This window comes from Cephus cinctus, unplaced genomic scaffold (assembly GCF_000341935.2).
Source record: "Cephus cinctus unplaced genomic scaffold, Ccin1 Ccin1_scaffold0806, whole genome shotgun sequence".
NCBI lineage: Eukaryota > Metazoa > Arthropoda > Insecta > Hymenoptera > Cephidae > Cephus > Cephus cinctus.
In genome coordinates, this window is record NW_014333403.1 from 418,712 (window position 1) to 433,261 (window position 14,550).

Genomic DNA, 14,550 nt, shown 5'->3' on the forward strand with positions numbered 1-14,550 from the left:
GCACTATGCTGCGCGCCTCGAAAATGCATCATGGCCGAGTGGCTGCAACGCGGGCCGCGTGCGAATTCACTACCAACCCGGCTGTACTAGTAGGACATACATACATATGTACTGTGTCCACGAAGAAAACGCTGGGACTCTATTGAGCATCAGGGTGAGAATACTCAATTATAATCGGGATATCATCATTGCGTACTAAGAGTAATTTCTATTGATCAGAGTTGAGTAAATTTTCAGCACTTAAATATTAAAACCAACCCTAACAGGCATAATAACAGCATGCTTTACAAGATGCTGTTATTACGCTGGCGATATACAGGATTATTTGGGGATCAGAGCCGTTTTTGGCTATCTGAGAATATAGTCATTTTCGTAAATACACTAATACCACTTTGATCATCTCCTTTTAACGTAGAAACGTGAATTGAATGTACCTATGCAACAATAAAATGCTAAATTTTGTAATTTAATAAATATCTTAGGTGATTAATGCAACATTTTTTTTTCAGCTACCGGTATTGGAATGCTGGAGAGTTCTTGGCATTATCTTTTTTATCTGCGTCACGATAAATTGTACTTAACTTATCCAACCTAGCTTATTCTTTACCCAAACCGGTACGTATTAAATTGTGTTCTTTAATTAGGTATGACTGCATTCGACTTATGAATTTTATATTTAAAGCTAATGGAGGAGTCTATTTACAATTGAATGATAATCATCGAAGTAACATTAATCTCAGAGAAACTTCTTACTGAGGTCATAGGAGAGATAAGATATGTAAAGTGATATTACAATAGGAGTTTCCTATAGTATCTTCGGTATAATTTTATTTTTTATGATTTTTCGATAACTCAGACCCAGCAAACATAATATTACATATAACGTGCACATTAATGGCCATGTGTCATCATTCATATAAGATCACCCGGTACAGTGATGTTACATAACCGAGGGCTACGTTCCAACTAACGTATGCCTTATATGCAATATTGTATTCGCCGGGAATTATTCTAGATGTGTGTAATTTTCAATGCTAGACTCATAGCTAAGAATAATTAAACAATTTATTTTGAAATAGTTTCAACTAATCAATCTCTTCAGGAAAGAAAACTAGTATGGAATCTACAAAATCTATTCAGCTACCGGATGGTTACTTGCTGAAATTAGCAGATAAATCTGAACTTCCAGAAATTTATGAATTTCTTGGAAAGAATTTTAATCGCGAAGAATCGATCGCCAAGTGTCTCTTTGCTGGAAAAAATTTTGACGAAGAAGAAGAGAAGCTCATCGAAGAAGATGAAAATCTCCTGGTTGCCGTTGCCTTCGAGCGATCACCTTGTCCTGTAATTATTCATAAGAAATCGAACAAGATTGTCGGAGTAAACGTGACAATTTTGACTAAAAGGCCAAACGGATCGGAAACTGCTACCTCCCTTTACGGGGAAATAAAACAAAAAACAAAAGTGATTGCTGATTATTTCAATTATATGGCAATTATATCGGACGAGGCTGATATTTTTAATCGATATCCAAACGTGAAAGCTGCATTGGAATTTTGTATAATTGCCGTAGATAAAAATCATCGAAGATTGGGTCTGGCTAAGGTCTTATCATTATCTGGACTTGAAGAATCGAAAAAACTTAAAGATGTCGGTCTGATATTTGGTTTATACACATCACCCTACTCGAAACGCGTAGCTGAAAAAATCAACATGAAATCCATTCTGAAATATGATTTATTAAGATTCAAGGATGACCGTGGCCATTCAATATTTCAAGATTTAATACCAAATAATATATGCTCTGTAATGACTCTAGAAATACTATAAAACAAAAACACAATATATCAAAATATATATCGTTATAAAGAATATAATGCATCAAAATAGACGTAGGATCATCCTACAGATTGAATAAACTTATAATTTACATTTTACGAGATTAACTTGTATGTCGCTATACGATTAGTACCTTTTCTTATTAACCCAACCTTCTCCAGTCGTCTATTTTTACAGATTCAAGGACCGCGACTGCGCATTAGCCATTTGATTCGTATTTTCGCGCGTTTTACCACAGATGGAGCCGCTGTTCCGATTTCAGTTTAAATGCATTATTTACTCGCGGCAACAAATCGTCTATTACGGACAATTACCTGAAGTGACTCTTTTAAGAAAAATATTCCTATCATGTTATACAATCGCCCAGAAAAGTTACACCTCAAAAGAATTTCAGTCTTGAATTATAGAAGTACTTGTGAGATAATTCAAGAACAAAGGCGCTACGTGCATGATATTTGAAACCTCGTGAACGGGAAAGAAACGTCGCAAGATCATAACACCCATCGATGAGACGTCGCTAGTCAGGTAAGTGACAGTTTATAAATATAATAAACATTTTTTTCTTTAATATAAACAGTATTGCTACAGAAATTGTCTATTGCCATCATCGTTTGAAGATCTTTATACTACCCAACATACTGCTGGCCTTCCAAAGCTATTAATACGTTACGCAATACTGTAATATCTATATACATATATAGATGCATACATTCTACAAACTACGTAAATTCACACGCATCGTTCATTAAGTTCGTATTTCGCGTTTACGATCACAGTCTACTGATTTTTATGATTCACGAGATGACACTCATGCATTAAACAAGATGCATTACGTCAAAGTGAACTACACAGGCAAATTTATTTTTCCCGACTTGGCGTCTTCTGAATATTCTATTTTTATCACCAAGCCAATTCCTTTAACTTTGTGATATTTGTGGAACGCGGCTTTAGACAATTTGTATGTCGAGTCAGTAACGTTTTTGACCGGCTTTGATATTTCCCGCGAATTAAATCACGTGCAGTACACGATAAAATTTGTCTGGTCCACACATTTTACACTTATATTCAATATCCACGCTCGTTACGCATATTAGATTATACAATTTTTATTTGATATCTGCTTCACTAGCGTGTATATTATCCTTTATCCTTTATTGATCACACTGTGCTGTACAACCTTCTTCACGAGTACACTGAGCCGCCTGAAGTTTGTTTCTAAAGCAGAGATCAAATAAATGGGCTAAATTCAGTCGGTACAATGATACTGTATATGTAATATAACCATAATATAATCTATGAATACGTATAGTCACATGTCTATACAATGGTATAGCAACTTGTGACGGCAACTTGCAACACTCCGGAATTTATTCAGTGTTGCTTATCAGGTCGGATAGTTATACGTATATGATTACAAGGTCGGCTTCGTGGTAACGGCTATACACATGTGTATATCTATACATATTAGGAAATATACGTTGCTCAGCTGGTAATGTAGACTGAACAAGTGGTCAGTGTAATAAAGTCTGTCGCGGGTTAACAAACTGTCTGAATTACCAAAGTTTTCATTATGAGGTCCGTGAAAGCGATTATACATTTTTCATTGGATATTATTTAAAATGTCACATTAAATCCTTTCGTAGAATATTTGAAAACGTGTAGAAAAAATATTATTTCGATAAGGCTCGACCTTTGATTTGTTACGAATGAAAGCGTATAATCATGTGATTGGAGACGTAATAGAGAAACATCGGGTTCTTGGACTAAACGAAAAGTTTCTTTTGAATTTAAAAAAATGTTTTTAATTGTTATTTTGAATTTTGACCATGACAAATCTTTTGATCTTTTCACAGTGTACGTAAAAGAATGCCGTCTTATCGTTTATGGGGTTCCATGGATGATGGGAACGTGGAATTTGAATCGTTGACTAGCGAGACACTGGACGGTGCTCTTCGTGTGATAAGAGAAAGTTTTTTCAAGAACGAAAGTGTTTGCAAGGGCGTAGACATCATTGAGGAGCCTGGTGCTATGAAGGAACTTGAGGAACTGTGTTTGGATGCCGCCAAAGATGGAGTCAGTGCAGTAGCTATATACGTTCCTACTGGACAAGTTATTTCTGTTGCCTTTAATAAGATTCAGGTAAATAAAAGAAAGAGCTGTTTTATCATTATTTTAATTGAACAAATTTTTTTTTTAATTTTTAGACGCGGCCTTTGAACTCTGAAAAAAGTTCATTTGAATTGTTCAGTCAAAAGTGCAAGTATAAATCGTCCAAGGCTCTGGTTGACTTCATGATCGATGTCGACTCCGAAATAAATCTCTTCCAGCATTACAATGTGGACTGCATTCTCGAAATTATGTTCCTGGCTACGTTACCTGATTACTCCAAGAGAAGAATCGGCGAGCTGGTCGTTGCGGCTTCTTTGGAAATTGGCAGAGAACTGAAGAGAGGAAAGAATGTTAAGACGCCAGTATGTATCAACAACGACGATACTATCACAAATAAGCCATTAGTGCCTAGTTTATCGTCTGCAATTATGACTTCGAATTTTTCGAAAAAGATCGCTCTTAAATTAGGCTTTGAAACATTGGCTGAGGTTAGTTACGATCGATTTGAATTCAGAGGTAAAAAGTTCAGCGAGAGAATAGGCGAAGCTGACAAAAGTTGTGCCTTGGTGGCCAAACGACTGAAGAATTAATGTATTTAATAATTGGAGGTTAATTAATCGTTCATTAAATAATACACAGTCAATTGCACAAATAGATTCAGTGCTTTTGACCGACAGTTGGACATTATAACGATCAAAATAATTCCTTATCAAAAAATAATTTATAATTACTTTGTACTTTCATTTATCTTAAAGATCTTGAATATTTTTTATTTAAACATCATATTAATTTATCATTAACGCCAGTTCTATCTCATATGAGATATTGGTATGTACCATCACCTGTTGTCATCATTAATATACTGATCACAATCATATATACTCAAATTATTTAATGTATACGTTGTACTCATTAAAAATACTTTAATTACATCTGTTACGAATTTTTATATCTTACACATCTGAATCCCACTGGTGGATTCTTTGAGGATCTTATACTGGAGGATGCAAATATCTATATCAATCTACTTGACCTTGACGACAAGATGATGAAATTCAAATAAAAAATTGCTTGGTGTATGATAAGATTTATTAGCATGAAAGCATTGTAATCTATATAGCATATACGTAGTATACATGAATTAAGAAATCAGGGTTAGGCTTCTAATATAATAAACTAAGTCGATACGGTAAATGTGTCACCGAAGCCAGTACTATTTTGTTAGTCTACCAAGCAGGTGGCAGCTTCTCAAAATGAGGTAAGTTTGACTTTCGAGTGTATTTAAAATCTCCTGCTGGTAAGATTTTCATGAAATTCCGGAAATCATCGTACTTAATAACAATAAAACCCAGAGACGAGGAATGTGTATAAAATGAATGAAACTGTAGCTTAAAAAAATTTTCTCATATAACCGTAATAAATCACGGAAGAAATGAGCTATCAAGTAAAGTTGAATTGTTAATTAAAGAAAGAAAATTTATAATTTCCTTATAAATGATACAGGCTTATTATTTTATAAAAAAACTTTTCGTGTAATTATAAGTATTTTTAAAGCGCAGAAAAAACGTCGCCGTACATATTATTATCAGACGTGATCTAGACCAGATTATACTGCCCTAACATTCTTATCTGGGACGCACGGTCGTACATCTATACAGCATGTAGCGAATATTTTCAATGATACAATATAATTGTTAAAAAAATGTATCTGTAAAAAAATCGTACACAATCTTCATGTTTAATATGCTCATGTAATGCAATTTGAAGTGCGCAGTTTTTGGTTATATATAGATGCGAACGTGTCAATCAGTCGTAGTTTCTTTACTGATTAGAATTAAGTGGTTTTAACTATCACGAATCGTAGATAAATGCAGCGACTACTGCAGTGTAGTGCAGAACCGCGTACAGTGTAAATGCTAGATTTTAAAATGTTAAAAAGAGTTTTCCAAAACTGACATATTATTTCGATCCATTGTATTCACGTACAGTGTAAGTTAGAGTACATATTCGACAGCGAGTTTCCAAAAATTATTATAATAACAATGCATTAAGTACAGATATTACGTAACAGTTTTAATATATTTAAAAAAATCAAAATACCGAAACAAATTCTGCTCCAAGTAAAATACCCTCTAATAATTATTTTAACAACACTTAACCACCAGAAATAGGATTGATTTTGACACATGTAATTTGCAGTCCTCAAGAAATGTACAATTACGTAGGCGACGGCCCAAATGGTGTCATAAAATACGTCAGCCTTACCGACGACAGAGTAGAAGAGGCCATCGCGGTGCAACAATGCTCCATGTACCAGGAGTGCATTGCTTTAGGCGTAGACATGTACGGTGAGACTGGCGCAGCGAAAGAGATGCAGATCGTCTTCAGGGAAGTCATCAAAGATGGCTGTAGTGTCGTAGCAATAGACGTCAATACCGACCGAGTGATAGCAGTAGCGTTCAACAAGTTACACGCGAGTATAAAAACTATATGACATAAAAATCGTAAAATTTCTTAACTGTATATAAATATTTTATCCTCCTGATTCAGATGGCATTGACGAATGGGAGAAAGGATCCACTGGAAATATTCGTGGAGAACAATATAAAATACAAAGCTTGCTTGGGACTGATAAATTTTTTGGGCAACGTAAGTTGACTGATACTTAATTGGGAATTAAGATTGAATTTTTACGTGGTACGAATAACCTTATTAGGTTAACTGTAGGGGGAACTAATTTTGTTTTATTCTTAGATCGAATCCAGTGTTGATCTGTTCAAAAAGTACGATGTGTCTAGTACGATGGAGATCTTCTACGTAGGCACGGACCCCAGGTATCGAGGTTGCTCAATTGGTCAGAGAGTGGTTGAAGCTTCCTTGGCATTGGCGCGTTGCATTCGTAATAAGAAATGCGGTAAAACTCCCATAGGGAAGGAATTGACTAATCGTCACACAATTCCCGAAGTTGCCTTTGGCGTCTTCACGTCGGAGTACAGTCAGAGAATAGCTGCGAAATTAAACTTTGAATGGTTAACGACTGTGTATTACGAGCAGTATTATTACGAGGGTAAAAAATTCTCAGATAGAATCGGAGATATTCATAAAACGGCTAGACTGGGGGCAATTAGATTATGATGCAATTAAATTTTTGTTGTCACAAAAAATATTGCTGTTTTAACACCGAGCTAAATAGGAGTGTTCAAAAATTTGAATTAAATCGTATTATGGTATAAAATGAAGCCAGTGTTAAGTGATAATTTTGAACAGTTTAACACACTGTGTGGTTATTCAGCCCACAGACACCACTTGAAGTTAAAGCGCCCATATGATTCTTATAATAAAACCACATTCAAGTTGTGCGTTTGGGCGGAAAAACTAGGCACATGTATATGTATGTATACATATAGTTAGATAATAAAGAGTTATAGCTTAGATCGTGGCACTCGATTAATCTCGATAGACTCAAAATCAATTATCTATATAATATATCCAAATTAATATATATGGAGAAGAAAAAGAGTATATAAGGAAGCATTGCGAAAAGGATACGAAATTTTAAATCGAAAAATAACCTAATAATTCACGCACATCATTTAAGATTGGCTTGTGTAATAATCGAGACGGTATATCGATTATGTCTTTTTTATACAATTATATTAATACACATAGAGAATGAATTATATATTAAAACGAGTAAGTATACGTTATAATTGAGCACACTGATTAAAGTATACAGAAAGACAGTAAACTTAATAATAAATATATATATATAATAACGATATAACTGCAATATAATAAATTGATAAATTCTATTCAACATAACAAATATGTACCATAAGACATATTGTACGAATACGCTTGCCTCTAGAAATTAATTTTCTAAGAACGCCTTATCGTCGCCGCCATCTTTTATTCTTAAAATTGATGTCAGCGTCCACGAAACTTTGAACAAGTGTTTTTCTAATCCTAAGCATACTTGCGCATTGGCTATTAAAAGCCACTTATTATATTAAATCGGCCATTTTGTTATCCGGTATGGCGTTAAGAATTACGAAACGTCTTTGGCCGTTATATGAATATGTCAAAATTACAAAGCCCACAGGTCCTCGAATACGTTAAATACCATACCATACGTTAAATATAATGACACGTACAGACGTCATTTGTATATTGACAGCAACAGAATAAATGTAAAAATAACAAATGACATTTTGTGCTAGAAAATATATATGCGTATCCTAGGATCGATTTGCGATTTTCTTTTACCGCCGGAGGACAAGAATTAATTATTTATCGATCAACTTTACAACGATTCAACAACTTTTAACATCGAGTCTAGGAATTATTTGCTTATTCTTTTCGTTTCTTCGTCCATCTTGTTATGGACGATACGTTACAGTAAAGATTGTGGATTGGCGTGTTATTGTTTTTGTATATTTTTATTCCCCCTCTAACTAATCAAGATGCGCGTGTTTGATTATTTGTTTCAGCGCGCATTGAGCAGACTTTCGTCAGTTTTAGGGAAATTGCGTTCCCACTGTTAAAAGAAAAATTAAATTGCACGATTAAATACATGCTAATAAGTCCTATGTATACACAACATACGTCCAGTAAAATTGGACTGTCTAAAATCTAAAATTCTTTTATTTTTGTCGATTCGTCACCTCTATTCTTATTTATTTTTTTTTTCAATTTACGGTAAAATCAATTGTGTATTAGTGTTTTGCTTTATTTCTTCCTTATCGTTCAATGTAAATCGTTTCTTTTCAATTTTTGATTTCATTATAAAAAATCTTGGACGTATTTAACTCCTCGCTGTGGAATGACCAGTGGCGCATTTTCAACGTGTTTATAATCTCTATCTCTCTTATATCGAATTAAATAATTCTCTAATAGTTATTCATACCAATAATAATTGTACCGTAGCGACAGGACGTTTCGATTCTCTATCCTCTTTTTTTTTATTTTAACTTTTTCCTTCCTTCGCACATTACGTAAATATTTTATAGTTTCAGTTAAATTGCGCATTAATGCGACAGCAACGGTCGTTACGTACTAATAACCAGGAACCGTCGTTCACACGAAAAATTTGGCACAAGAAAGTCATTCCGTTTTGCGTGATTGCATCATGGATACGTGATTTAGCAATTTCATTAATACTATTTGAATTATTCAATCTTCGCGCTAAAACGTGATAACAAAAGAAGAAGCAGTAAAGATACAAAAAAATAATCAAAAGAATTATCAACAAGACTCAACGAGTAATTAAGTGATGAAACGTTAAATTAAATGTTGTTCTAAATTACTTAAAAATATTATACCTGCTACATTAAAATATTAATGATTAATTACAATAATAAAACTTAATATTTTCCTAAGTCCGTATATGTACATAAAACGGATAATATTTCTGTATCCTTGATTCGTCACGTATTACTAATGCCCTTGTGCAACTTTTAAGACTATACAGAGCTGCTTTTACACGTATCTGCGATTATATAAAACATCTCATGTGACACAAAGAGACCTACGTGCGCGCATAGCATCACAATAATACTGAGGAGCCCTACGATTCGTAGCAATAAATATTTTTGGCTTTTTATCTTTGGCAAATACGTTACGCTTATCTTCGAGAATTTAAGGAGGCACGAGCCAAGTAAGTGCCGAGTGCCCAGCAAGAGGTTGTAAGAAAAAATTAAAAAAACAACCATGAAGAACAAGAGAGACGAGAACGTTATTAGTATAAAAAGAGCATGAACAGACTATACCTTATACAATAACCGTATTGCTGTGTATAATGAAGGCATATATACGTGGTAGTTATTTATCGATAGAATTATTGAATAAAAATGGACCAACTGAAGTTAGCTTTACCATAGATATTAAATAGACAGGCTTACTTCAGTTTGTACATTTAGCCTGAATAGCTCTGTATATAAAGAGCACGTATAAGGTATACCTGGTACAGGACACTTCAGTACCCCAGCTAGTGTCTCCGTGAAATCCTCAGACTGTACTAACAAGTGTTATAAGTACCGACATCAACCATCATCCAAAATATCAAATATTTTCGTTATCAAAATAAAATATAAATTGGCAATAACGTGACTTGATGGACGTCCTCTTTTTTTAATACATAGGAAACAGTTTTCTTGTTATTATTTTCTTTTTGCATTATTTGCTCATATCTCGTCGTTCTCGTAACACGCGTGGCTGCCAGAAATACGACACCTGAACCTTCGACATGCCTCTTTCACACTTCCGTATTCGTCTGACCTCGTCCCTTGAGAATAAAGTTCTATTTATTCATTCTTCCCTCTGGTATTTTACTTTCATGGGATTGAGACGAAGTGCGACAGACGGGATCTGACTTTCTGAATGATTCATCTGTGACAAGGCTCCCGCTGGACATCCGAAGGTTGCATATTTTGATAAGGTAGCTGAGTGTCCCTGAAGTGTGCCCTTACTAAAAGTCCAAGTCCCAGGAGCACAACGGGAAGTCCAAGTAAGGCGCAGATTAATTCGCCGGTTACACCAGGTGACCAGGAGATGGTACCTGTTACAATGAATATTTTTGATCCTCTGTAGTTATTAGAAACTTTAATAAGGTGACTATATATATTTCTTGTTAACGTAATAAGAGAAAAATAAATGATTGTAAATTTGACAGACAATATGGGCTTCCGAAAGAGACAGAATAATAATGGTAAAAAAAATCGTTCACTTGATATCTCCTTTCATGGCGGCTGACTTTGTGAAATTCAAAAATACCCACCTCCATTCACGCCGACGTCCATTTTGTAAATACTCCACCAAATCCCTGATAGGGGTAGCGACACGGTAGCTGCAGCCACCGTAAAAACTGCACTTTCCGTCATGGCCAGGAAGTTCATACTGGAGATGGCGAAGACGACGTAGGAGAAGAGGAAGGTCCATCCATGACCGGAAACGTTGGAGCAAGTGTTACCACCTCGAAAGTGACAGCGTAAACCATGCTGAACAGTCTTGTAAAGTTCGACTGGCGAAAGACCCTGATAGTAAAAACCAAAATTAGCAATAAAAAATACCAAAGTCCACAATTTTCATATATAAAAATTCGAAAACAAACCCTTCCGATACCAGGTAAAATATCCAACCAGCTAAACGCCAAGATAACAAGGAAGGTGATAACGTGCATGTGGAACAGCGTTCGCATAATGGGCGGTTTAGGGTAAGTCTTTGGCTTGATCGAAGGATCCGGATCGGTAACATGTAGAAGACGTCCACCCTCCTCTTCAGAACCCCTACGTCGAATATCCCTAGATGAGACCAACCTGGACACCGTATACAGGAAGGAATTGTTCTGTGTAGTAAGAAGCTGGCAGACGTTTTGCTGCTGGAAAATAATGAAAAACCATCGTACAGATATCTGAAAGAAAAGAGCCCTTAAATATAACTCACCCCAGTAGCATAATGACTTTCCAACATGGTGAAGACCATAGCAAAGGCTGCCAGGGCACCGACGTATATAAAGGTCCATACTGCCCTGGTGCCCCAGGATCCTCTCATGGATGCTGTGTGTGCAGAGACTTCACGACCTCGACAACGAAATTCATCACAGAGGCCATAATCGACACTTATAAACAGACCCACTATAATAGTAGTAGTGGAGAAGATGCGCTGCAGACTCATCACTGAAACACAATAAGTAATTGATATATAAACCATCCCTTAATTCACCCCCAGATATAACGACCATCCATTGAGCATCCATACACAGTAAACTGGAGTGACTTACTTTTACGGCAGAAGAAGAAGTAGTAGACCAACGAAAAGACAAGGGTGATCCCTTTTATGGGGTCCTGAAGATGACACAGAACTCTATTCTGATCCAGGGACAGAGTAATGAAGACACCAGCCAGGGCGTAGAGAGTGGCAATCTTCATGAGGGCGCATCGCGCTATCTTTACTCGCATACTGTTAGGGATTAAGGGTGGTGGCGGTGAAATCCTCCCCACCAGGAAGCTCACCATCCCCAATATACCAGCTGATAAGAGGGCCGTAAAGGTAAGACCTGTTGAAGTAAACCGGATCTGACGTATATTATCAAGTAACAAAAAAGTACATGGGTTTTAATTGTACAAAAGATGATCAAGTGTCAATGATTAGAAATTCTAGGAACGATAAGGATTTCTTTTATCTTATAAAACAGGTGTTTTATCATCCTGGCTCGTGTCATTGGTGAATCGATACCTGTGTAGGCGTTGGAAACAGCGCTGACACTTTCAAGATAAAGTGGGAAGCTGATAATGAGTGTGGTAACCGAGGCGATGACGGTGCAGAGGGTGGCCAAAAAGCCAAATTTTTGCCAGCCAGGTTGATCCGTGTCGAAAAGTTTATCAGTCGGTTGATAGGCGGCATATGGCGACTCCTCGGTGTCTGTGTATTCCTCGATTTCTACATCACTTCCGGTGCAACGTAGCTCTTCCTGTTCCTCGTCGTCCATCATCGTCGAGACACAACTCGTCAGGCTCGCCAGGTTGACGAATATTAATATGCTGAAACAAATATCTTTATGTAGAATATATATTTTTCTCTAGCATCATTCTAGGCCAATCATTCGTCATCAACAGTAATCATTGAAATACAAGGTACGAATGATCGTGGTACTAAGAACTTTTAGTACACCCTGTAGAACGAATATATTTATGTACAGAACACAGATAGCTGCAGATTTCGAATTTTTGTGTGTACTCAAGGGACAAATATTTTGTGGCTTTTGTCTGCCATGAATCATTAGGCATTTGAGTACGTATTAGAGTCCATATGTCTCTTCTTCGAGATTAGATAATTTTTGTGATATTTTTTTGACCCTGGTCTCGGACAAAATATTGTCCCTAAATAGCAGGGACTGTAAATTAATGGATTTTCAGTCAATTTTGTCCGGTTTGTATTCCTTTTATACGATCAAGTGTTAATCTTATACTGAATATACATATATTGTGGTTTCAATTTTTTTCAAAGCGATGGTAAAGCTGATAAAGTAATTAGTACGGATGTTATATGAATCCCATGTATTTTTTATTATTTTAATATTAAATTTACATACAGAGTGAATTTTTCCCTCTTTTCTATAAAACTTGCGTATAGATTTTTCACTTGGTTATTGGCAGATTGGCAATTTTCCACGATTGGCACAGTGGAAAACAATGCTATTTTGCGGTTATTTCATTGGATCGTTCTATATAGCTAACAATATGGAGACTTGGAAAGTACGTGGTCAATTTCCGAACAAAGAAACGAATTTCTAGCGATATTCTATTTTCTTTACTTTTTCTCTATTTTGCCATTCTTTACCGGAGGCCACTGAACTAATCAGCTAGAACCCGAACAACGGAGAAAGGAATTGAAGGAAGAAGAAATGAGAGAAAAAATGAGATTAAAGTATCGCGCTTATCGCGGGGCGCACGAATGATAATAAATACGTAAAATAAACATGGAAATAAATTAAACCGCAAGCTTGATAGTTCCGGTAATCTCCAAGAACGATAAACTTTTCTATTGTATCACGTATCTAAAAGCTCGTTGGCCTATCCTTTTTATCAATTCCAAATTTGGACACATTGCGTTTCCAAATACATCCTTACATAATATACCTAAGTACGTCTGTATATATATAAGGTACGGTAAAACTGTAGAATACGATTCCTTCTTGAAGGACTACATGTAAAAAAAACTTCAAAGAGTCGTATTTTACAATTTAGCTCAAATCTGACCCTGATGATATTAATCAAAGAAAAATAAATTTAAAGTTTCGATTGATCAAAAACGCCACAGGTTATGAAACATCAAAGGAATAAAGATGATATGTTGTATTATGAATTTCTGACACTGAAAACAATGGAAGGTGCAAATACGTGTATGTATAAAGTTCCAACTCATTGTTTGTAAGTAAATAAACAGTAATGGCAGTTATTGTTTTAAGTAAAGTAAAAAAAATGACTTTAAAATTTATGAAAAAGATTGAAAACATACATTGAGTCAAATAACTTACTTGCTTCGTAGAAACCTAACCTGCCACCGCCCAGACAGACAATCAGAAACTCCTATTCAGAGACGTCTCAGTCGTTCCAGGATAGATTTGTGCGTTCGATCAATACCTCCTGGACACTCACGAGATTTTTTGAGTTTAGGTAATGTCACGTAGATTAATTAACGGGATCGTTAGTCAAGTAGAATGTAATTCGCGAAAAACACAGCGTCTCTTCGGAGATGCTTCGATGGGAGACGTTCCACCCTTGACGTTTATTGCGCATGCGCAAACTCCTCTAGGGTAAAGTTGCCACTGCGCAAGTCTTTATGACATTAACATATTAATATAAAAAAGCCGACTGAATTATTAACTGCATCGCGGGACCAAAGAATGACTTCCTTTTTTGTTCTGCGTTTAGTGCCGGTTATACAAGGTGTCTGAATATTTTTTCAACAAAAATTAACTCGCGTAGTCAAGCAATTCACCCATGGCCGCCATTGCGTATTTCGTCCCGCTTATAATTATTTATTCATAGAAGTTGATTAGTCAAGTTTAATCCATTGCGAGAACTTGGATCAAGCGTGTGGTAC

The 14,550-nt window shown here is 35.8% G+C and overlaps 4 protein-coding genes across 11 annotated transcripts; 3 read left to right on the forward strand and 1 right to left on the reverse strand.

The window, feature by feature from the left end:
* Window position 1: 1 nt before the first annotated feature.
* On the forward strand, window positions 2-1,942 carry LOC107270643 (dopamine N-acetyltransferase). 3 transcript variants are annotated; one of them, XM_015745832.2, is made up of 4 exons: window positions 2-154; window positions 510-615; window positions 683-819; window positions 1,103-1,942. In XM_015745832.2, exon 4 carries the CDS (start codon window positions 1,117-1,119, stop codon window positions 1,828-1,830), a length of 714 nt encoding a protein of 237 aa, XP_015601318.1. In that variant the 5' UTR covers window positions 2-154; window positions 510-615; window positions 683-819; window positions 1,103-1,116; the 3' UTR covers window positions 1,831-1,942. The 3 variants fall into 3 exon arrangements, with proteins under 3 accessions (XP_015601318.1, XP_015601319.1, XP_015601316.1); XM_015745833.2 differs by lacking the exon at window positions 683-819 and having other exon boundaries at window positions 1,080-1,942; XM_015745830.2 differs by lacking the exon at window positions 683-819 and having other exon boundaries at window positions 4-154.
* A 140-nt stretch (window positions 1,943-2,082) lies between these two features.
* On the forward strand, window positions 2,083-4,883 carry LOC107270639. 2 transcript variants are annotated; one of them, XM_015745824.2, is made up of 3 exons: window positions 2,083-2,364; window positions 3,693-3,978; window positions 4,044-4,883. In XM_015745824.2, the coding sequence occupies exons 2-3, from the start codon at window positions 3,706-3,708 to the stop codon at window positions 4,536-4,538; spliced, it is 768 nt and encodes a 255-aa protein (XP_015601310.1). In that variant the 5' UTR covers window positions 2,083-2,364; window positions 3,693-3,705; the 3' UTR covers window positions 4,539-4,883. The 2 variants fall into 2 exon arrangements, with proteins under 2 accessions (XP_015601310.1, XP_015601309.1); XM_015745823.2 differs by lacking the exon at window positions 2,083-2,364 and adding an exon at window positions 3,064-3,414.
* Window positions 4,884-5,064: 181 nt separating this feature from the next.
* Window positions 5,065-8,371, forward strand: LOC107270638. Of its 4 annotated transcripts, none has more exons than XM_015745819.2 (4): window positions 5,065-5,206; window positions 6,148-6,421; window positions 6,499-6,597; window positions 6,703-8,371. In XM_015745819.2, exons 1-4 carry the CDS (start codon window positions 5,142-5,144, stop codon window positions 7,081-7,083), a joined length of 819 nt encoding a protein of 272 aa, XP_015601305.1. In that variant the 5' UTR covers window positions 5,065-5,141; the 3' UTR covers window positions 7,084-8,371. The 4 variants fall into 4 exon arrangements, with proteins under 4 accessions (XP_015601305.1, XP_015601308.1, XP_015601307.1 ...); XM_015745822.2 differs by lacking the exon at window positions 5,065-5,206 and adding an exon at window positions 5,716-6,068 and having other exon boundaries at window positions 6,703-7,083; XM_015745821.2 differs by lacking the exon at window positions 5,065-5,206 and adding an exon at window positions 5,716-5,930 and having other exon boundaries at window positions 6,703-7,083.
* Window positions 8,372-8,884: 513 nt separating this feature from the next.
* Window positions 8,885-14,230, reverse strand: LOC107270636. Of its 2 annotated transcripts, none has more exons than XM_015745816.2 (7): window positions 13,982-14,230; window positions 12,181-12,485; window positions 11,726-12,001; window positions 11,389-11,621; window positions 11,057-11,320; window positions 10,724-10,979; window positions 8,885-10,504 (listed from the first exon to the last, which is right to left on the reverse strand). In XM_015745816.2, exons 2-7 carry the CDS (start codon window positions 12,434-12,436, stop codon window positions 10,332-10,334), a joined length of 1,458 nt encoding a protein of 485 aa, XP_015601302.1. In that variant the 5' UTR covers window positions 12,437-12,485; window positions 13,982-14,230; the 3' UTR covers window positions 8,885-10,331. The 2 variants fall into 2 exon arrangements, with proteins under 2 accessions (XP_015601302.1, XP_015601300.1); XM_015745814.2 differs by having other exon boundaries at window positions 11,057-11,323.
* Window positions 14,231-14,550: the final 320 nt, after the last annotated feature.

Excerpts from the sequence above, each read along its gene's own strand:
- LOC107270643 (XM_015745832.2), top strand. The coding sequence starts at position 1,117 with ATGGAATCTACAAAATCTATTCAGCTACCGGATGGTTACTTGCTGAAA.
- LOC107270638 (XM_015745819.2), top strand. The coding sequence starts at position 5,142 with ATGTGTCACCGAAGCCAGTACTATTTTGTTAGTCTACCAAGCAGGTGG. Across the intron at positions 5,207-6,147 it reads TGGCAGCTTCTCAAAATGAG|TCCTCAAGAAATGTACAATT; the intron begins GTAAGTTTGACT and ends TGTAATTTGCAG. Across the intron at positions 6,598-6,702 it reads TGATAAATTTTTTGGGCAAC|ATCGAATCCAGTGTTGATCT; the intron begins GTAAGTTGACTG and ends TTTTATTCTTAG.
- LOC107270639 (XM_015745823.2), top strand. Across the intron at positions 3,979-4,043 it reads TTGCCTTTAATAAGATTCAG|ACGCGGCCTTTGAACTCTGA; the intron begins GTAAATAAAAGA and ends TTTAATTTTTAG.
- LOC107270636 (XM_015745814.2), bottom strand. The coding sequence starts at position 12,436 with ATGATGGACGACGAGGAACAGGAAGAGCTACGTTGCACCGGAAGTGAT. Across the intron at positions 12,002-12,180 it reads TGTTTCCAACGCCTACACAG|GTCTTACCTTTACGGCCCTC; the intron begins GTATCGATTCAC and ends TTACTTCAACAG. Across the intron at positions 10,505-10,723 it reads GGACGTCGGCGTGAATGGAG|GTACCATCTCCTGGTCACCT; the intron begins GTGGGTATTTTT and ends TCATTGTAACAG.